Source organism: Ciconia boyciana, chromosome 10 (assembly GCF_034638445.1).
Source record: "Ciconia boyciana chromosome 10, ASM3463844v1, whole genome shotgun sequence".
Lineage (NCBI taxonomy): Eukaryota > Metazoa > Chordata > Aves > Ciconiiformes > Ciconiidae > Ciconia > Ciconia boyciana.
The window spans coordinates 8,899,013-8,922,731 of NC_132943.1; the positions used below are offsets into that span (position 1 = coordinate 8,899,013).

A 23,719-nucleotide genomic window follows, 5' to 3' on the forward strand; every position below is an offset into this window, starting at 1 on the left:
TTCAATAAATCAATATTTGCTTATAAAAATGAAAGCTGAACATAGGAGAAAAGGTAGCAGCCTCCTAGGGCGTTTGTATTGATAATCACTTCTGTGGTGCTCCTTATGAGTATTATCTGAGTGTTTCTGTTCATGATGGAATGTATAGAACAAAACAAGTCAGCAATAAAAGAAGGTTCTCTGTTTAAAAAGAAAAAGTTGTAAATTACTGTTAAACTGGTGTGAATTGTTGGTTAAATTGGTGTGAATATGTAAACTTTGAAAATTTGTACTCCGCTGTTCGTTGAACTGGACCCATAACAATACATTCCTCAACAAAGTGATAATCAAAGTAAGTCTTTAGGATAATGCAGAACAGGCTGTCAGAGCATCTCCTGGAGAATGTCTTATTGAAGTTTATGAACAGATTTTTATTAAGTGTTCCTAAGTAAAGTATGCATGTATTATCTAGTTCAGAAGTTAGAAAAATATTGCATTAAGATCCCCAAGTTTGCTTTTTATAGTGGTGGATATACTCAGCCAGTAACTCTTAGATAAAAAGAAAGTACAATCATAAGTTCTTGTAAAAGTAACACTAATTCTCTGAGATACCATTTTCTTAACTGTAGAAATAAAAGCAGTCAAAATATTTAAGGAACACTGTCCAGCAGAATTTTTAAAATTATATTCATGGGAATTCTTTCTTCTTTGCCATTTTTTCCTTTAATTAAACATTAAGTTCATCTGAAAATTCAGAGTGGCTCAGGATTTGAGTAAATTAAATCTGCCTGTCATGTCTGCAGCAGTATCAGCACTAGACATAGTAATCTAGCACAGGGACTGAGCTTCTATAGAGATTTAAAAATAGGGCACCAAGAAGGAAGCTCTGGAGCCAGATTGATAATGTGCACATATAATGGTTTAAATAATGTTCAGTCAAAATGACAATGAAACTCTAAAGTAGCAAAGGTAGAGTTAAAAGATTCTTCTTCTTCAAAAAAAAAGACACAGCATTTCCTAACACTGCTCAAATGCCACAAAACTTGAACCATGTAGTATCTTGCCTCACCTCTGTGTCTTTCCCAAGTATAGAGTGAGGCAGATCTTTAACATTGCAGATGCTGTATATTGGTGAATGATGTCTTTTTTTCCAGTAGTCACTGTGTGAATCTAGCTATTCAAGCGTCCAACTCTAGCTTTGAACTTGTTCTCACTGAAGAAAGTTGAGGACCTGTTTTGAACTTTACTAAGACTTGTGTTCTAGGAGATGGCCTGAATTAGGCAATTATTTTTAAAACATACATGAGTGGCTTCTTCTGTCTGTCATCCCTGTTGCATCATGAAATACAAAGACCTAAATGCAGGCACACTCACCAAAAAAACTGAAACAAAAAATTAAATATATTTAATGTAATTAAATCCACTTCTAATGTGCATGTCTTTTTATTTAAAGTACAACAATACCTTAAACAAACATTTTTCTGAATGTATTTTCCTGTCAGTATTTATACATACAATATATGGCAGAATTGTTACATACTGCCAGAGGAAGGCATGCCTTCTTATGGCATTGAGCACAGATACCTCCTGAAGAAAGAAAAAAGACAAAAGTGGGCACCACTAGGTTAAAGTGAAGTCTTGTTTGTTTGTATGACTAGATCATATAAAAAGTCTGTATACAAGTGGTATTGAAAATCGGATTAAAAGACCTTGGCTCAGAAGACGATTTCATCATTCTTTGGAGGATGGTACAGTTTCAGCAGTAGCAGAAAGAAGCATTAGCTTTAGGTGGTATGCTGTTTTGAGAAGTCCATGTAAGAGTGATTTGCTGCATTTTTTGTTTGTTTTTTTAATAAGCAGCTTATATTCCCTGGTCATTGCAGTTCTGGTTGTGATTCACAGTGCTGTCCAAATGTCAAATTTATTTTGCAGAAGTGAAGCACTACTGACCTTTTGTTTATAGTTCATAAAACTTTAGCTATCATTCGTTTATATTTGTGGCATCTTATCTTAATTTTATGCAATGTCTGGGCAGAAATATATACATTTTATATGAGGTGACTGTTAGTATATATACTTGTGAGTTTTAATAAAGCATGAATGTTGTAATTCAGTATAATCTGTGCAGTCTACATGGCTTGAAAACCTCAAGCAAAATTTTGCATCCCAAAGTAAACACAAGTGAAAAAATAGATATCGATACATTTTTTCCCATGCTATTTTTAATATTTAATTAAAAAATAATTAACAGTTGGAACTGGCTGTTCTTCAGCAAAGTTTAAGTTCAGCTTCCGTAACTTGAATAGATTGCAATTTTAAAAATATTTTTCTTCAAAATCAGCCTTTCACATTTGCAGTACTATTACATTTATATATTACTACACATTCATTTAGCATGGATAATAATATTTTTTAAAAAACAGGTTTTATATATGGATTCACAATGTTCTTGTGTGTTTAGACTCTGAGGGTAACCTCTTTGTTTCTACTGGCAAGAAATATCTTTTTAATTGTTAAAAAATGAAACTTTTTTTCCATATATTTAAAAAGAAAGTGTTTTTAACCCAGCACAATATTATGTCATAAAATATTCATTATCCTAGATCTATACTGAATATAAGTTTTCAAAGCCCAGTTCAAAAGGAGATTATACTTTTTTTTTTCCCCATAACGATTATAGTTGGTGGCTCTACATTAACTTATAGGGATAGAGTAGATGATACTGTCCTCTTGAGCATTACTAGAAAAGGGACTCGCACACACTGATTTATGTTACGTAAGCTGTTTCAGTTTTCCTTCCACTTCTGAAGTTTCCCCAAAATCCTATTTAAGTGTGATTAATCTAAGCAAGTTTCCATCACTTCTCTAAACTGTTTCTGTTAAGGAACTAAGTACTTGGCATTCTCCTGGAATTTGTATGAAACTCCTATCCGAGCAAGCTGCTAGTATCAAAGCAAATTTCAAGTCAGGATTTCTCCTTGTTCTTCCTTAAGTACCTGTTGGAGAGGGATGTGTAAACTCTGGTTCTGACTCTTTGAAGAGAAGAGCCTTTCAGATTGCCTATTTGTATGTAGTAATCCTGTAAAATTTTAACTGAATTCAAACTTTTTTTTCCTACCAGGTGCCATCTACACTATCTATCACCTTATATCCTCATGAGCTTGAGTTTTTGATTTATTTTTTTAAAGCTCTGAAACAGGCTGTTTCATACCTCGGTGGGTAGACTGGCGTGTCTTATTCTGCACTGACTGTAAGCCATGAGCCTGCTTTATGGTTTTGACCTGCTGTAAATAAGGCTGCCTTTGAAAAATCTCTGTTTGATGAGAAGCCTGAACTCATGATGCCAACTGCTGTCTTAATCCAGTTGTGTGTTGTAGGGATGGCACCAGGGTTATCTAAAGCATGTAAAGCCCAGTCACACTGGTGATAACTGTATCTGGCATTGCTGAGAAGCGGAGAGGGAAGGTGCTTACACCACTGACATCACACATCCATGATGCTTGGACTGTGGTTTGCAGTAATCCAGCAGCAATGTAGAGACGTGCACAGGTTTTATGTGCTCTGAATTTGTATCTAAGTTAGACACCACAAGTAGCTCAATGTAAGGAATGACACTATCTGTCCAACTTTGTGTTAAAGACCAGGCACCCTTACAGGATATTTTGGTAGATATCACGTGCCTGTCCTGGTTTTATATTGCTGTCATTCATGGAATCTGAGTGGTTTCTCAACTGAAAACAAACCCTCAGGAGTAATATTCAGGCATAAATGTTAAATGTTGAGTATGACAAGTATAATAGGTCTGTGAATATTCTAGCAGTTAAATCTGTTGGTGCAGCTTGTATCCATCAATAGCTTTTCCTCCCTCTGTGTAATGACTGGCTGGTTGTTCTGACTGAGGTAAATAGTCAGTCATGCATGCATCTGACTTTATTATGATTGTCACACTTACTTGCAAATTTAATTGGTAAAAAAATTCACCAAACTGTAGAAGAAACCTGCTTTTTTGTTAATCAGCTTCCCTGTAATGCTTAATGTACATTTCTCTCATACTGTGATTGTATCTGTAGCTGTACTAAGACAGTAAAAATAATGAACTCTTCCTTGTTTATTATTTCTGTTTCTGTTCTGTTCTGCATGTGCTGTTCATATGCTAGGGGAAGTCATAGAAAAAAATTAATGCTTAGACAAAAATACCTTATAATTCACCTTTGCATTACTCTTTAAATATTGGGATTACAGAGCAAAGATTAAACCAAACCAGAGGGTTCATATTGTGTCTACATAAAGGACTAAGATGTAAAAGAATGCCTTTACATTATTAAAGAAAATAGGAGGCAAAGTGTAGTTGGTGTGGTTTGGTAATAAAGGACTAAGCTGGCATGCTGGGTTTTGTTCTTGACTAAATTATTAACCCAGACAGACATTGCTGTCACTGAAATCAGAAAGGAAGTTTGAACCCTTCTGACTGACTGACTCTAGGCTAGTTACCTAACTTTTCCTGTGCCTTTTATTTTTACCAAAAATGTGAAAGCTTTTAGGACAAAACATAGGGTGTGAGAAGTGCTGAATGATTTTGGATGTCTTGTTTCTTGGTTGCCCAACAATAAGGCTTGCTAAAATGTCCTTGGTTTCCCAAGGTAGAAGTCTATTGCTGTGAAACCTATGCCTGTTTAAAGTAGACTCAGAAAAGACAGCATATACAGTCCATTTGCTAGCTTTGGAAAACTTCTGTAATGGGCGGATGTGCATATAAGTGTAAGCTACTGTTCAAGCACAGATTCCCATCATTAGCTCTTGGCAACTCAAGCTAGAGCAACTAGCTCTAGCTAACATTAGCTCTAGAGCAACTCAAAATTATGTTTGACTTTTTGACTGTGATTATAATAGTGAATTAAGTTATAAAAGTAGAGGAATATTGGATATCTTTATATCATCAGGTATTCTACAGAATATAAGAATGTGTGATTTTTATATTAACAGTTGAAAACTGTTGTATATTACAAGGCATATTTGTACTAGATGTACATTCATCATTTAGATCTACTGATAACATACAGTCTTTTAGGTGTATTAACCATTTTTCAGCCCTTAATGCTTGTTAACACTCAGGTTCCTCCAGTTTGTATTTGTCTTTGTGTTGTTTGTAAGCAGGTGCTTAAAACAACTCTCTTAACAACAGCAGCCGCTGATAAATAATAATAGTCAATACTAAAATGAGTAGATGATTGCTTACCTTTTAAGTTAACAACAGCTTTTTTCTCTCTCTGTAATTTTTTATCAGTGATAGACTGAAAGATTTGTTCCCAAATTAGTTTAAAATCCAGAAGCTTTCCACTTGCTCAAAGAGATGTGGCTATAATCTATAAAATCAAGATCTATTTGCTCAAATTTTAAAAGATTTGTCTTTAGCAAACAGTGTTAGGAGTCAAACGCTGGAAGTGATCACCCCACCGGATATAGATTTGTCTCTCTTCCTCCCACTAGACTATTTTCCATTTAGAGGTGCATCAGTGTAAATATCAAAACAAAAAAGCCTGTGTTTTACGAAGAGTGTGGCCTTTATTGCAAAATGAGTTACCATATTCCTTCAGCATTTCCAAATATTGTTGGGTTTATAATTTTTACATTTCCAAACAATAAGTTTATTTTTTTAGCAGGTTTAGTTTATGCCATTGGCAGACCAAGCAATTTCTCAAAACATACAATGTGCTTAGCAGAGTTAAGGATGATGAAGATTAAGGAAATCCATTACACTTCCTTTTAGTAATCTGAAATTACTTTGAAATGAATCATTAGCAATGAGCTTAACAAAGGTATAAAAATACTGTGCTAGCACTGTGCTAATAAAAATACTGTCAGCATCTTTATTTTATAATAATCTTGAAATAAAAATGCTGTTTAGAAGACACTAATAAAACAGGCGAATAAGGATATTTTACAAATTACTATTATAGGAGTTATTTTAAAAACAAAGGGAACATGGATGATCTAAAATAATTCAGTTTCATTTTAGTTTCATTTCACAGTCAATCCCAGTATTAGATTTTCTGCAAGATGATATTGCTTGCATTTGTGTCAAGTAGGATTTTCTTTGCTGTAAAGGTAACCAGCAGATAGATCTACACCATAAGCACTGCACTGGTGTGCAAAAACAGTGTCGGGTCTGGATGCAATTTTTTAGCAGAGGTACGATTTTTGCCCTCTTGCTTTATTCTTCCTTCTGCCTCCTATTGCCTGACGTCTATCTAAAGCTAACTAGGCTGGCAAGAACTATGTTTTCCAAAGTACCTGCAGTCCCCATGGTGGGAGGTTTGGCCCATGCTGGTTTCTGTTAGCCAGAGCGCACTCTGCACAGCTTGTCTGTGGCAGCAGCAGGGCACAATACTGGCTTGGCCTCTCTGGGTCACATCTATAATAAACATGATCTTTTTTCTTTATAACCACACAGCATTAAAACCTGAGTGAATTATTGTAATTGTGTCATACAACTTAGCTTAACTTCGTAACCGAGCGAGCAGCAGTCTTAGATGTCTCCTATACCCACAGATTATATTGCATTTGTGTAACTGGCTGAGTCCTGCCTTTTCCCCTGCCTAGCTATGGATATAAAAGGACTTGACGTAGCTTCTTCTCACATTAATAGAATCCTCTGTCATGCACAGGATTTCCTGCCCTATGTAGCATTTTTGCTCATGATGAAGGTAAACTGTCCTTCCTTTCTGAAGAACAAATGGAATTTGTAAAGTTTTGGTACTGTGAGATGCTGCTGTTCAGCACTTACACTGCATTCCCTGTGTGTCCAACCAGCCTCTCTTTCATGTATCATTCCAGCTTTTTTTTGTTGTTACTGCCCTTTTCCCCTCCTGGACATGGATATCTAAATTGGTTTTCCAGAAATTGGTCTCCTGCATTGTAATGGTGTATTATAAGATAATGATTGTTTTCTTTCAACTTTTTATAATATTTAATTAAGGATTCAAAAGGATCTTTTTCTTTGTGTTGATTCTTGCTTAGAGCGGAAAAAAAGTCCCTCAGGAAAACTACTAAATTATTTCTTAGTAAGGCAGGCTTGTAAGGCTTTGTTTCCACCAGATTAGCTAAAATACATGCTGTCTGTTCACTTAAGTCACAAAGGCCCTGATTCTATGAAATGGACTGTTAAGTTCAATGGAATGACTTCTGCCCAAAGTTATTCAATTTTGCAGTAATTCATGCCGGTACAGTTTGAAGCTGGTAGACATAGTAGTTTCCAGAGTGAGTCATCTAATTTTTCTGCATTGCACTGACATAAACTCAGAATCTTGCAAAATGCTGAACTTCTTGTGTTATGAGTATTTCCCAAGGTTTTCATAGGAGACCTTTATGTCCAGTATCTGTTTTGTAAGTCCAGGAAAAAAGTGCTTAACTAGTTCACGACTGAAGAATTTTATTTGCCGAGCCCAATTCTCTGAGATACCTTAACACAAATGTATGTATTCCTAAGGTGATCTTCCACTTTCACGGTAGCACAAATTGCATGGATAAGGTAACAGTTTATAGTAAACTGTTGTTATTCCTATTACATCTAATGTTCACTTCTGAAGCCAGAAATGTAGGCTCTGTATGTTCCTTGGCTAAACTTTTGCCTAGTGAATGTACCAGCCTTCTTTTGTCTGCAGTAATGCTGTTCTGCTTTGCACAGGTTGAGGAGGTTGAGGATCTGTCCTCTGAAACTGAAATCCCTGAAGCTTTTTATGTAGCTGAGCGTATTTGGTTTGTATTCCAAAGGATGATGGAATATGATCTACTGTTTGGGTGCATGAAAGCTGATTAAAATTGCATCTTCATGTATTTATTCTGAATGCTGCTTCTGAAAGGTGAAAGCACAGAAACAAAGGTCTTTTCTTTATAGAGCACAGATGGCAAGGATTTACATTTCTCAAAACTTTCATGTTATCTCAGACCTGATCACGGAAACAGCCCTCCTCTTGAGGGGAGAGAGGGAGTTAATACTAGAGCATTTTTTTCTGTATCTGATGATTCTTTGATTAATGCTTCACTGGTATTTATTATCATCATAAAGCTGTTATGAAATAGAAACTGTTAAGTCAATTTTCAGAGGAAAATCTGAAACAAAGCCACAAAGGTATCCTATGACAGTGCGAAGTCTTGAAGAGGGGATTCTCAAATCTTAGGCTAATGTGTTAACTGCTGGATCTTCCTTTCTGAAGCAAATGTGGTTTGAGTTGATTTTATTCTCTGTTTTAGATATTGTGGAAGAAGTAAATCCTAAATAGTCATGTTAAATATTTTTACAGAGGAAAAATATCCCTACAGGAAACACTGATGAGCTTCCCAATAAATACTACATTTATAAATGACCTAACCTTTGTTTCATTTTAGTCATGTCCTACAAGAAGTAAACAGGGTAATGTTCAACTAGTGCATTATTTAGAGATTTTCTGAGTACATTTTGAAAGCCTCATACAGAGCTCTGTCCACGGGATTCCCATTAAACACAATGGGAGCCGCGTGGCTAAAATCCTGCAGAGCAGTTTGAAAATGTATCCCGTGCTGTGCTGAAGATAGATGATTAAAGAATGAGTGCTTGAATGGGAAGGAGAGAGTGATGTTGCGATTCTCCATTTATGGCTGTAGTTAGACTAAAAATCCTTCTCTAAGCCCTTGTTAAATAATCTTCTGTTGGAAGTCCTAGCTAATAGCTCTCCTGTTTCTGCAGAAGGCATACCAATACATTATAAATAATTACAATAACCATGTGCACCTTAGAGATGTCTAGATGTCCTTTCACTTCTCTTTATGCTTAACTTTTTTGTTGCTCTTCCACTTTATTTTCCTGTTTTCTTACATCTTGCTTACATTTTCATGTCCTTTTTTCTTCTTCTCCTCAAAGTTCTCTTACATCTTTTATGCTACCTTGCCTTTATTTCTCGCCCTCGTGTCTGGTGCTGTTCTCTTCCTCTCCATTCTCTCCTTAAGATGCTTTCTCAAAATTTTTTCCTCTGCTTTCCTTCTCATTTATAAGTATTTCCTTCTTCTCTCTTCTCCTAATCCACCTCTTAATTTGTCCAGTTGCTCTACTTTGTGGGCCAAAGTAATGGGATATGCTTTTCCACAGCCCTTTACTCTCCCCTCTATTCCTTTTGTTTTCCATGTTGATAGCTGGCCATCCCTCTGAAGCGTCCTTTACTCTTCTCACTGGATTTCTGGCATCATACAACTTACCTCCTGAACCTATGAGGTGAGAGAGATTTCAAACAATGCGTTGATACAGAGGTAACATTCTGCATGGCTTTAGCAAGGGGAAAATGGAAGCAGGGAGTAGTGGAAGCACATAGATGCAGCAAAAAGCCAGTGTTCTTTCTGTATATTTCAGTGCAAATCCTACATACAGAAAGTTTGCCCTGCTTTTATTCAGTTCGTCTCCAGGATAATGCAATTTAAAGAGATGGGCTTCAATAGTGACGAATTTGTCATTTTGAGCCTGTGTATTCTGGTGTTTTTTTCCTGTTGTTACTTTCCTGTTGTTACTTCACACAATGGATAATGGCTGTGACAGAGTAATGTGTTTGGAAAGATATGGGGAGTGCTTTATGGCGCTTAACATAGAGGCATGAAAGTGTCCTTGCCTTTTTCTTTTCTTTTTTTTCTTTTTTTTTAATGCAGCTGTTATTTCTTTCTTCTTGCATCTCATTTGCACCTTCAGATTCTTTTTCTTCCCTTCTTTTTCTTACCTTTTGTTAGACTTGCACACATACAGAAGGGGAGAACATTAAAAGTTATTAATGACAAAATATATCTAGGTCCTTCTTGGGTTTTTTGTGACCAGTTCACGAATAGTTTAATTCAGCCTTTCTTGTTTGTCAGCATCAAAGCTGATGATGCTGTATATGATGCTATTCCAGCCCTCTTCTGTGTGCATTGTCATGTATTTTTATTGCCTCATTATCAACCGCTTGTTTGTAGAAGAGCTGTCAATATAATTTTAGAGAGACTACTACTACCTAATGATACAGGTAATTAAGCCCTTGGAGACCATTATTCTAACCATATATTACTTGTTTAGGCCATTTTGCTATGCTGCTAGGGTTTGGAAATCTACAACCAGTAAGCTTTCATTCTTATGTCTCCAACATGACTTGTTTTTTGTGGTTGTTTTCTAACCACCTGAAATTTAAGACTGGAAGAGTAATTACTTCTACATCTTAGGTTTCTTTGGTAGTAGATATGTATTGCTGTTTACTGAATCTGTCCTCCAGAAGGGTAAACTCCTTTTGAGCTGGGCACCATTAGAATAGGAAACTGTGTTGTTCCAGGGAAGTGCTGCAGGAAACTTGCACAGAAGGAGGCATTCTTCAGGCTCAGGAGAAGACACTTGGCATTCACTATCCTGGCAGTCATTCCTGATCTACTTTAGGGAAAAACACATGGAGGCATTTTATTTATATATTTTTCATTCCATAAGTTGGTAACTTGGAGGGTAATGTGGAGGGTTTGTTGTGTGAGAAGGTCCTAGTCACACAGAGAGGGCGACAGGGCATCACCTGTTTATGAAGGGTACAGAGAAAACACTTGATCATAGCTGATCGGCCAAGAACGGTCTCATACCCTCTGTTTGTAAATGTCTATTTGAATGTCCAAAGCAAGCTCTCTGCTGAGGAGAAAAAAGGAAAGACAAATTCTAGGTATACCTACAGCAGCACATTTTCCCCCTTAGGAATGAAAATATTATCATATCATTATTTGTAGCACAGACATCCCTTGGAATATTCTTACACATTTCATCCATCTTTGCTGATCTTGCATGTAGAGCCTTCCAGGAAGTCATGGCTGAATTGAAAATCTCAATATTTTTCTTTTCTTATGAGGAAATCTTTATGAGATGAGATTTGGAAAGGCTGAAGTCCAGAAAGTCAAAAGAAATTATATTTATTAAGACTCCATGTTGTTTTTAAAGGTACTTTTAAGCAAATCTCATGGTTGGGAACCAGAGTCATTGTTTCTTGCTGTTCTGTTGATTCTTGCTGTTCTTCGTATTTGTAAATGTCTGAGGTGACCCATTTTGGGAGGATCCAAGTTCAACATGGGAAACTTTCCTGTCATACCTGAGTCCCATGTAGTGACATTTGCAGGTGTTTGGCCTTTGGGCCTTTGCAGTTGGCTGTACAGTGTCAGGAGAGGGCTGGTGCTGTCTTGTGAATTTGATTTTTGATGTAAGATTTAGGTTATTGAACCAAACCAGGAGTGGTTTCTTGAATATTTATTAATTTACAGTCCCATTAGCTCTATTAGTAGTTAGTTTTTTAAAGGTATTAAATTCACAAATAACATTTTAAGGGAAAAAGAATGCAAGAATTTAATAAACTTTACAGTCTTTGCCTCTGAAGGCATCAGAGCATGTTGTATGGTGTTCAGTATAATGAAACTTTCTGAACAACTTTAATGGTATGCATACTTAATAGTCACTTAATCAAAAGAATTATATGTCTTTCTGTACAGCAATACTATGCATGCTCACTAGCCACTTAATCAGAAGAATTATATATTTTAAGTGTTTTGCAATTTTTTAATGCTAAACAATTTTAGAATGGTGAGGTATAAATATCTCTCTATATCCTCCCACAAATCCTCCAGGTTTTATTTTAGTGCAGAAGGGCAGAAATGTCAGAATGATAAAAAGACAGAACAAAGCTTTTGATAACATGCTTCATTCCAGATTGAACGGCTTGTTTAAGGTTATGCGAGCACTAGCGTAAGCTATTCATATGAAATGTGTGAAACATTAACATACCAGTAAAGAGACAGCAAAACTGCCGATTTATTTGAAGTTACTGAAATCTTTTTTAAGATACAGAGCTCAGATCACTGATCGAAAGAGCTGAAGATTTGTACAGTCATACCAACCAAACAATATACAGAGGACATAATCTGCTGCTTAGACCCATCAGGGTGAACAGTTGGCATCCTGGGTTCTAAGGATCACTGATACTGGCTGTGTTGGTTAACCTTGCTGTGCCTCAGTTTGTTCACCTGTAAGATGAAAACACAGTATATTATGTTAACCTGCATATTTACAGCACAAAAGCTGTGGACCTCAGACCTCTTACGAGCAGGGACTTAGTATATCCTGAAATGAGGCCTCACATAACTGATCTTTCTAGTAGAAAACCATGTTTACTAGCACATGGTGAGTTATGATAATTAAAGCTAGTGTGATTTGTCAGCTAGAGGAACAAACTTAACTTTGTCATAGGTCATCCTTGGATTTTCACTGCAGTTGTTCACTAATTGGAAAATTTTAATACTTTGCAATGGATTTCCCAATCATTGTGTAAATTTAAAAAGTGGAATGTTGTAGTAAAGAAAATACTATTATTTATTGGTTCCATGAAGTTGGGATTTTACTTACAGAAAACCACATCCACCCATCTTCACAGGGTATTGCTCGCAACAGTGGAACCGTCTCAAAACTCCTATAAGATTTGCAAAGGGGTGGAGCTATGAGGAGAGTGAAATAACATTATCTTACATAGACCTTAAAATTGGAGTCCAGAATCCAATGGTCTAAGAAAACCTTCACTGGGCAGTCAGAGAGGTTGAAAACGAATCATGACAATTTCGGGGGGGTGGGGGGGGGAAGGCCCTTCTCTTTTTTGCTTTCTTCCAGCTGCTGTCTGTACTCTGGACAGCACAGGTTGGTGTCTACCATAACACTGTGCAGTCTGTGCCGACAGCTTCATGATGGGCTGTGTAGCGTGAAAATGCGTAAGAACAGTTTGTTTGCATTGTGGAGGGTTCTGCAAATGCTCGTTGATGACAGACCTGATTTTCATCTTGCACTTCTTTTGTACCTACTTCAACCCCACAAAAACTGCCTCCCTCCACATAGCATCTTTGCTATTTGTGGAAAACACGTAGAAATTTATGTAGCTATGTCAAGGGGGTCTTGGTACCCCCTTGAAGCTGTAACTCAAAATGGAACAAGAGCTTTTTAATTTTGAGTGGCTTTACATTCCCGTAAGTAACTTCAAGCAATAGTGGTTTGTCTGTATCAGGGTGCTTATATGCAAAATTAAATATGTGTATTTGGAGGAGCTGGTAGAGATATCTATCCATCTATCTATATTTTGCAAATATGGAAAAAATATATTTGTTTAAAATGTAGAAATTAAGAAAAAAGTAAAACCCTCATTATTTGAAGTTGTAAATATTTGCAGTCTGATGCTTTTAGTTATGCTGAAACACTGTGACTATTTCTGGTGCCTCCAGCATGAATAGAGTTTGAACTTCTGAGCATATGTTTAAGCTGACACAAGTATTAGCTTTCTGTACGTGTCTGGTTCTATCCACTTATAGTTAATGAAAATATCTGCTGTCCTAATGTCCCAAATATGTTACTGAGGAATTGTAGGAGCAACAGTCCTTCCATTTGAAAAATCTTTTCACTTGCCTGTGAGAAGCTTTTCTGTGAGGCTTAGTCTTGGTCTGTTTTTTTGCCTGTAACTTACAAAATCATATATGGGGCTGGTGATGGAAGACACCCATACAGTCCATATGGCATTTGTCTATCTGTCAACATAGAAATAAACATTACCACTGGTTTCTATTGCAGTTCAGAAGCTTTCTGCTGTAGGTGTAAATTTGATGAGTGAAATCTGTATGGGTGAAGGAGACAATGGAAACGTTTCCAACATTTCCTGGCTCACATGGTAGGTAGAGCAGTTTCAGAGAAATGTCAGGTCTGCCATTGTGTGATAACAGAATTCAGACTTGTGTGGGAGCAGCGATATGCCAATGCTAAGGTCTTTCAAAATCCTACCCTACTTACCTGAGGCTCAAGGCACATACTTTATTTTAAGGATACCTTGAAAATTTCCAGTGGGTTCAGTGGTCAGTGGTTCAACTAAGTAAATGTGCTCAGTCTTCCAATTCTGTGTAATTTTCAAGTGGTGGTATGGTCTAGCAGACAGAGCACCTGATTAGGTTGTGCACTCAAATGAAGGATCCTTCTCCACTCATGTAAATAGAGCTTGAGACCTGTTTCTTTCCAGTACAGCCTTGTGATAGTTGCCATCATGCACAAGATACTTTATTTTATGTACTACTCTTCTTTATATAGCTTGCCCTTCAGGCAACAGTTTGAGTATGCATTGAGTATGTTTTTAGAAGGAGGGTTTAGCACGAGTATGTGAAAAAAGCATGGCTTGTGCAGTTTGGATTTGTCACTAGCGAATGCCACAGGGTTGAACTGGCTGCTCAGAGCCTATGGTGGGGAAAGGACCATGATGGTGCTGCAGGAGGAGAATTTGCCTTGGTATTTCTGGATTGATAAGCACCTGTACTGATAAACAGAAAGAATAAGCATGAATTATACATTATATGTGTGTCTTCCTGTTGCTATTATGGAGTATATTATTACTTTATTTTCCAGCTGAAATATTAAGTATGGATATTGTGCATTCTGGAGGCTTTACCCAGCACTACTGCTATAAGGCATGTACCAATGTCGTATCCTAAGCAGAGCTAAAAATGCGGAAAAAACCCCTTGGGGTTTAAAGCCTCAGCATTTCCCATCTGTCAGTTCTCTTTTTAAGTTTATCACGTATCTGTTTTCACTTCTCTCTTTGCTTTTTTTAATCCATTTTCAATATCTAAATTCTTTGGAGAAGCTTGTCTGTCTCCTGGCTACCTACCCATTTGAAGCAATGGCCTAACACTGTGCTGCGGGCTCTCTGCAGTAGGTGCACTGAGAACAGCGGGCTTGGACACAGCCCCAGGAAGGAAGGGCCACTTCATCCTGGGGATCGCCATGGCTCATGGAGGACAGCAGAGAGTGTCGGGGCTGTAGGTGTGACTGGCAAGTCACTGCACGGTCTGGAGATGAGCCTGCAGATCAGAGGGAGAGCTGAGGAGAGCAGGCAGCCATATCTGGAGGTAATGGAAATCCTCGGGGCCAGAGAGAGTAGGCAGACTCTGCAGTTCAGAAAGGTACTAATTTAATTGGAAAGAAGTAGAAGGAAAAACACTCCTGCAAGGATGCAGTGAACAGGAACTGTTGTTCAATGAGCTCTCTTTGTTTCTGTTATGTCTTATAAAGCCACTTTCATATTGTTCCTCCTTAAAGAAATCTATGCTTAATCTAAAATCTGGGGTTTTTTATTTGTTCAGGAAGGGGTATTGTTTATGTTTGTTTAGTTTGAAGCCTTTTGGTAGTTTGAGGAAATCACTGTAAGGAGAAAGTCTAAGCTGATCCATTGGAGAGTTTTGAACGGAGAGGTGAGGGAAATGAGACGCAGGTAACCCCAAACCTGAAGTTCGAAACTACATATGACTAAACAAACAAATTTATACGGGAGCTGAGTCAGACAGAAGCTTTTTGTTTGGTTGGATTGTGGGTTTGGAGAGAGAGCTGCAAGGCTTGGACAGAGGCACAGAAGTCTGCCACCAAAGCCAGACAGATTGCAGTCTCCAAAGAGACAACCAAAGTCCAGCTGGCAAAAATACCGTCTGGTTCACAGGTGAACCAAGAGCTGAAAGAGCTGAGAAACCGCGTGGGAACGTGTTCCTTGGTCCATGATCAGGCAGTAGGGAGGGGTCAGACAGCTCAAGGAGCTGAAACCCAGGCTGCATCTCCAGGGAGGCTATAACTAAAAATAGAAGTCAAGAGACTTAAGCTGGAGACTGCCTAGGAGAGAGGCAGGAAGCTTCACTGTCTCACAGGTAGGAGCTGGAAGAAAATACCCACCTGAGAATTTTGATTACACAGAAGTAAGTTAAGCTAAAGATGGAGAAAGATCTGTTATTGATATTTTTCTCTAAGACTTTAAAGAGAGTCCTGCAACTACTGAATGGCATGAGGAAATGGGAAAAGCTGAAATACAAACCTCAACTGCTTCAGTAAGATTCTATAGAAACCTTTGGACATGTCTCTGTGAGACTGTAAGTCAGTATCAAGTTGAAGGAATTCTTGTGACATGCATTTGAAATAACCACCAAGTACTGTCACCTCAGCTTGAGGGTGATGAAAAGGGAAGGTGATAGCGCCCAGCAAAAGGTAGCTGCCAGCCTGTGGAAGTCCTAAAGGAATTAGGTCAATGGAGAAGGAGTTGAAACTGTCATGCACCTTCTAGAGCTGGAACATGCTACCTGTCCCTTGGAGGGAGAATCGTAAAAAGGGTTGTGTGGGACACGGCTGAACAGAGCATGGGCTATAGAGAGTATTTATTCCCTATGCTAGAAGGGGAATAGCAGATCAGGATATATGGGAAGGATTTTTTTCAAGGAAATCTTCCTCTGTCAAGGAAAGGTTTTAGGTCTGGGGAGATCAAACCCCTCTAAGGGATATGCTACAGAGGACTGGAGTAAAGAATAGGTTTCCTCTGCGGTGAGACAGGAAATAAAGGCATGTCCTACACAGCTGAGAGGTTGGTCAGAGAAAACGCTCTTCACGTGTGAAATTACTGTGGCAGACTGAGAGAGACACCTCTCTCAATGAAGGAAATCAATAAACCTATCTGAAAGGGGTCTGAAGGACCGTTTTGGGAAGTGGGAAATATATGGGGAAGGTTCTGCAGAGTTGGAGGGCTGAGAGAACTCTTGTGCTTCCTTGCATTAGTGTATTTGAGGAAAGATTAATTCCTGTATGGTCTTAAAATCTGTTCTTGGGGAGGACCCCAACAAAATAGCTTATGGCTTTGGTCCACTTGAAATTATGGAACTGGGAGAGGCACAAAGCTGGCAGGTTTTCTGACCATGTCCCAGCATTGCTGGGGGATGGCACAAAGGAGGTGCCCATTTATGAAGGTGATGGTCCTGAGAAAACTGGGAGGAAAGTCAGGAACTTGACTGCCTACCAGTGATGCGTCAACCCCAGCAGGGTCTGTCTCACGTGGCCTGGATGAAACTGTGCTCTGGCGCATGCCATGAGTTGCAGCAGCGGGGCCAGGCAGAAGATGGAGGCAGCAGAGCTGTCAGAAACATAAGATCAAGAAGCTTTAAAAGCAAGTCTCCTACAGCTTGGTGGGTCCTTGCAGGCAGGCTTCCAGACAAGATTTGAGTTGCAGCAAAAAAACAGAGGAAGCTTCCTTCTGCCATCTTGGATGCCTGAGCATCTGTGCCCTGTGTGCCTCTCCCGGGGCAGGGAACCGTGTTTCCTCCTTTCCAGAGATTCCTCTGGCCCCCTTGCCCAGAAACACACACAGAAACAAACCCAAAATAAATAACCGTACATTGCAGTTGGATTGATTTCCTGGTATTCTCTCAGCAGCACAGGACAATTTACATTTTTTAAATGTAGGAATGACTGATTTTGTTTCAGGAGGAATAGCAGCAAGGACCTGTGGATCATACATTCACGTCCTCAGCTCTTGACCCTGCTGTGTAATTAATTTCATAAACTGCTCAACTCTGGCTTAAAATTGTTTAAGTTTCTCATCCCGTTATTCTACCTGGCCGGCTGGTTCAGAGTCTCACTTTTTCAATGATTAAAAATATCCTAATTCCAGCCTAAGTGTATTTGTAACCACTATATTCCCATCTTGTTTGTCAATCATTTGCCTTAGGTTGATGTAGTTTTCTTTCTCATTTTACTTTTTCTCACTGATTCTTTTGTGGAAGTCATACCTGTGTAAGCCCTTGGTCTCTTAAGTTTAGCAAGATAAGTTGTTTAAGTCTCTTCTCATGACACAGACTCGATTCCTCTAAACAACCTCAGAGCTGTCTCTTCACCGAATCCTCTCTGAACAAGCTGCTCCTGAACACTGGTGATCGTAATTGCAGATAATATTCCAGATGAAATCTTGACAGTGCTTTCCACAGTAGCATTAATATTTTATGTTCCTTAAACTCTTATGTTCCATAAACAGATTCTGGTCTCAGAGTGCCTCATTTCTTCTTCTGTTTAATGCTTTGAGAATTTTATCCTTAGGTTAGGACTGGTGGCGGACTGTTTCCCAACTCTAAACTGACATTTTGTCCAGAAACTTAAGAAGCTTCTATCAAACATGGGTTTCATTTATTTTTCCCCTAAAGAAAATAGCTTTTAAAAAAAATAAAAATGGAAAAGAACACTTCAGTTTTAAGAAAACTTCAATTTCCTATTCAAATAATAGATGTAAAAATCTAATGGTACTGAGATGCTTCAGATGAATAGACAGTAAATAGAACACTGAAGAAAGGGGAAAATAAATGTTCTTAAATAGTGATTGAAGAATGTAGTCTTGGGAATGGTGAGCTTTAGAGACTGTTTTTGAAGATTTTAACAGCTTGTTAGTTACATAAGATGCACAGAATCCTTGGCAAAACAGGTTCTTTAGCATAGGCCAGCAAGCAGGCAGAATACACGCGTGGGGGATAGCTATTCTAGATGTAATCGGCAAGTTCTTGATGTTGGAGTGAGTCCATCTAGGATATTAGAATCATGACCAAGAGAAGATAAGCGTTCATGGTTACCAGAAGGGGGAAAAATATAGGTTGATGTGTAGGAATACACATCATAAAGCTCCTAATTTTTCTGCTTCACTTCCAAAATTTACATGTCCTTTGGAACCCTTGTTCAGGGAGCAAAACATCGGATTTCAAGTTATATTTATAGAGGCTCAACCATTCTTGCATTCTTTAAAAGAATTTATACTAAATCTTTCTGGCATGTACTGTCACTGTGGAGAGTATTATAGATCATAATATAACAATTGCTTTTCAATTAAGGTGCTATTAATTCATGCTTCAAAGATTCTAATTTATAAGAAACAAGTCTTGATTATTATCCTGTGCCATGTTTGGTTAAGCAGTCCTTCCTAGAAATGGACAACTGGGATGCTAGTGAAGAAGCAGCAGTTTATAAGCTGCAAGAGCACTGGCCATCAGAGCTTTGCAGTAAATTTGACTGTAAGCAGATTTGACCTCCTTGTTTGACAGAAACTAGTTTTCTCTTTTCTTTTTCAGATATTCCGTGGGTACCTAAAGCTTGTAAGATCCTCTCAGTGCTGGTTTTATAGTGACATGACCACACAGACAGTGTCTCTGTTATGCCTGCGGTTCAGCTTTATGGCGGTCAACTCTTACAAACTTTTATAATAGCTGCAAACAATAAAACAACAAAAGTCTCAACTGTGTTTTACTGAGCTCTTTGTCGTGTTGCAAAGATTATTCTGTCGCACAGAAATCTGAGTGCTGATGGGAGGTGTTTCTAATTGCCACATGAAACTATGTGCTCGCCAGCCCCTAGAAGGCTGTTCGACAAGATGGGCCTGTTGTCCAAAATAGACCATCTGAATTTGACTGAAGATGAAATGACCTATTGAATTTAAGAATTCTTCATCATTTTTCTGAGCTGATTTAACTGATGATGCTAATATGCAACTAGACTTTATTTTCATTAATACAGTTAGGCCTAAATTGAAAAACTCTGATTTTAGTGAGAGTTGAATCTATTCTTTCTCCCATTTTTGCTTGTTTATTAATTTGTAAGAACTTTAGGGAGGACTAGAGTTGGATCTGTGTATGCATATATAAACATAATAATTAAGAATTCTATTACATCATTAATTCTAAAATGAAATTATAAGCTTGTTAAGAAATTAAATCTTTCAGTGAGGACTGCACAGGAATTTATATTATGAACCAAAATGATTTGTTCTTTTGTGTAAAAGGCATCTGATTAAGGTCAGCCTGTGAGCAGAAATGGTTCCAATCTGCAATTGAAAAACTGCACCACTGTCTGCACTAGAGATTAGAGCTGGCTTGTTTTTATTCACATTTGGTCAACAGATGGTCCAACTATTCTGTGGGCATTCTGGCAATGTAGAAGTCTGCACATCAATGACAAAAAAACCATCATACGAATAAGTAAAATGTCAGTGTTCATCTGAGTAGAATAAATACCCAGTGTCGGCTTCTCGAAAAGTAGCATAGCTGGCTGACTTGAAAGGAGAAAACCTAGCAAAACATCATATTGTTGCTAAATTAGCCAATACCATTCATTCTGATAAGACTGAAAGAACAGAAAGACTATGAGGCTTATATAAAAGATAATGTTATTGGCCTTTGGCCAGAGCAGTTAGCTAATATTTGCTGTCTTGCGGGATTGTTACCTTAGAAATAAAAAAAGTTTGATACGCTGTGAATAATTCTTCTGCTCAATTGCATTTGCAAAGAATGGTACACAAAAGTCATGTTTCCCTAAACACAGTAGAAATAAACAACAGCAGGCAGTTTCTGGTCTGATATGCCTAGGAATACTGGCTTTTTTTCAAGGTCACAGTTTTAATATACAGTGTATCTGGCAACATGGTTCAAGGCATTCCTCTCTCTCTCCTGCCTTTGTGACACCCACACACCCGTGCTACAGCACTTTCCCTTCTCCAGCCCGTGTTCCAGCCTGGCTGTTCTTCCAACTCTATCAAGGCATGGAGACAGCTTCAAAGGAAAAGAACAGAAAACATGAAAGTGGGGGTGAGAAAAACTGTTGCATCCACACAGCTGAAGAAGCTGTACAGGAGTGAGAATTTGCATGAGGAGATGGGGAGTGAGGATAAGCGTGAGGACCTTCAGCTGGAATTGGCACTCAGCATTTTTTGTTGTAAAACCCAGCATCTTTGTTGTTGTGTCCATCACTGCTTCTCTGGCTTTTGATCCCTTTCCTCTTCTTACCGGTACTCACAGAGCTGAAACCAGCTGGAGTCCCAGACCCTTTATTTGTGGTCAGCCTCGGTGACATCTCCTAAGCCCATGGATTTAATTTCTGATGTACCTTGAATGGGACCAGTGTTTCGTAGGTGGCTTCCATTATCCCCAGCCATCCTATTGTGCAAAGGAGCAGAACTCTTTATTCTGTTCAGCCTCCATTCAGGAGGGTTAGCGCTATTATCAGTTTTAACATGCTTGATGAATACGTGTAGATCAAAGACAACTTTTGATGGTGTCTATTAACGCCTTTGAAAATGAAAGTGCAAACCTTCCTTCTTTCACTGATGGAACTGAAGTTGATTATGTTTTCATGAGATGATAGTACCAGATTGTAGCCTACACTTGCTTTTTACATCCCTTTGAAAGGGCAGAGAAGGGTGAATGTGTTCAGCAGCTGTGCCTCTATAAACAAATGTACTGGCACACACTGCTGCACCTATAACATAGAGAGTAAATACTAGTAATGTATTTGACAGTCTGTCTAAATTGCACAAAACTGACAATTGGCTAGGAATACAGCAGTTGCTTTTTTTTTTTTAATCTGACTGATTTCGTTCCTAAATGACAGTAATTTTATCATGGTGTTTGGTTACACTGTTGACAAGGTGATGTCTTTTGCACACGTTTGTTTTTAATTTTTGTAACTGAGCTCCAGTAGGATTTTAACGATACAACTAATTATTGTGCGTATTCAAAAGATAAAAGAGTGCCCTTAATGTGTTATTCATAACATGGAGTATGAGAACATTATAAGGCCAGGATTGTCTTTAAATATTAATTTCATGGTAGCCATGAATGCATTAGGCTCTTGTAAAAAGAACAAAAACACTGAATGCAACTCTTAATTTTTTTCCATACAGTTGACTTTTATAAATATTTTCATTCTCTAGAATGGAGGAGACAGTGAGAAATCTGCTACAGAGCCAAGGATCCCCAGGCCAGAATGGAGAAGGAACTGTCAATATCATGAAGGTATATCAGGTATTAGTGACTTATTACCTGTTTTCTTGTGATATAAAAGTTCTTTAAAACAAAAATTGCACTACTGAGGTAAACGTGCCTGGCATTGTTTCCTCTATTTGTTTATTGGTTATGAATACTTGTAAGTAGTGGTTCATAGCATCTACATTTTTGCAGGTGTTCTCTCACCACACTTTAAGGTTTTTCATTTTTATTGTCACTGTTATCTGCAGTTGTTGCTCCTCACGGTTAACAGGGGACAAAGAAACTAGTTTTGAAGACTATTAAAGCACTTAATATTTTAAGTAATATATTCCAGCATCTCTAGAAAACATAGGTGCTTTTGACAACTTGACCCACAGATTGTAATGGATAATTTTACCCACTCATGTTCTTATTGGGTGTGAGGTTTCCATATCAAGCTCCATAGTTTCTTATCGCTGCTTGTGGCAGGTGTGTTTTGTCAGCCTCACTTGGGGTAGAGAGAGAGTTTCTCAGGACAGAATTTAGGAAAGCAAAGGTTTTTGAGGTTTTTCAAAGGGAACCAGGTCTGTTTATGCTGTTTATAAGAAAGAAGAGTTTTAAATTTTCCTAATGTACTGCTGTACTCTGGAAGCAGTGAACCTGAGGTGGTAGAAAGCCTTTTTAAGTGTCTGGAAGCAGGAATGAGATACATCCCAGTTAATCAGATATGCTATGCGTGAATTCTTAAAAAAAATGCTTAATGAAGTCAGTATCCTTTTGAAGTATCCTGTATCTTTTTAAACAGAATAAGCATTCCTTATAAAGATATAAAATGCTGAAATAATATATTAAAGTCTATACTAGGTAGCAATCCTTCAGATAAAACACTTTTCAAAAATTCTAGTTATATTAGTCCATTCTTACAACTGATGGATCAAAAATACAGCAATATAGCTAAACAAAAATGTATATTAACGAGTATTTATCACTGTAATTAAATTTTCTTTTTAAGCTGGATTGAAGAGAAAAGAATCTTTTAGATTAACCTTCCAAAATAATCAGTTTTTCTTGTTAAAATGATAGCCTGTAAAATTTAATTTCAAGACAAATTAAACTTTTTGTTGAAGCTATAATAGAACATTGTGCTTTTAGAAACTGGTGATAAAAGCATCCGTATTTTACACACTACCCTTTTGGGATGCAAAAATGAAACTCAGTTCCCTCCTCGTGGTTCAGAGTTTAAATCTATACTTCCTGCTCACTCCTGCCACCATACAGTGGGTGTTCTGAAGTGGGCTTGGTGTCAGTCTCTCCTTCGGGTGGATTACTTGTCTATCTGTTTATAACAGACAGCTGGAATGATTTTATTATCTGCTTTTCTGTATGCTATCTTACCTTGGAAACCACAGTAAGGTGATACCACAATTAGGTTTTAGCTTCTTTGGGTTTTGTTTTTGCACTTTCAACAAGAAAAGCCATAAAGTATTTTGTTTTCAGTTGAACTGAGGGTTTGGGTGTTCTTTACTTTCCTTTTAAGCTGGAAAAAAATTAGCTATGGAGTCTTCTGTAAATTTGGAATTTTGTGTGCTGCTGCCCTAGAGGTGAGATAAACTAGTCATTCCAGTTTCAGTGCTTGTATATTTCTGTGTGGTTTTTCCTCCATGTTTTATTTGTTTCTTATTTTTTGAAAAAAGAGAGAATTTGGTTTTGTTTTGGAGCTTTTTTTTTCGTTTGGGGACATACTGACATAGGCATTTGTTGTCTCCTGCCAGCCAGGAGAATGGGTACTGTGGTGTGTTTAGTGTAGAATCTCTTGGGTTTATTTTTTGACCAACAAAAGAACAAGGCAGTTCTGCCTGGTTAATAACAAGAACAACAATTCTTTGTTTCCCTTCAGCCCTAGCAAACAGTCCCCTCCACCTAGCAAACTGCTGTCTAACCCTTTTTTCCCTTCTTTCTGGACATGGGGTTTTGTTTGAATCTGCTAGGTGGTAGTCAGAGCTGATTCCCCAAACCTGAGCCTAGCTCTCTTATAGAGTGAAGCCATCTCTATCCCAGGACCTTAAACCACCTATATATCTGTTACTCTAGGTTTATTTTTAATCTTGTACTCCACATTGCAGAACAG

At 37.9% G+C, this 23,719-nt stretch overlaps 1 protein-coding gene across 18 annotated transcripts in view; it reads left to right on the forward strand.

Annotated features, from left to right (window-relative positions):
* Positions 1-23,719, forward strand: part of NCKAP5 (NCK associated protein 5) — a 400,045-nt gene that overhangs the window by 228,245 nt on the left and 148,081 nt on the right. For 13 of the 18 annotated variants that reach the window (XR_012044260.1, XR_012044259.1, XR_012044258.1 and 10 more), the window contains one exon: positions 21,558-21,648. Coding sequence is in view for 14 of the 18 variants with exons in the window: in XM_072873993.1 (XP_072730094.1) it covers positions 21,558-21,648 (91 nt within the window). In the remaining 4 variants the exon portion in view is untranslated. Of the gene's footprint in view, positions 1-9,144; positions 9,224-21,557; positions 21,649-23,719 lie in introns of those variants that run through there. The other 5 variants (XM_072873981.1, XM_072873991.1, XM_072873987.1 and 2 more) reach the window with 3 other exon arrangements.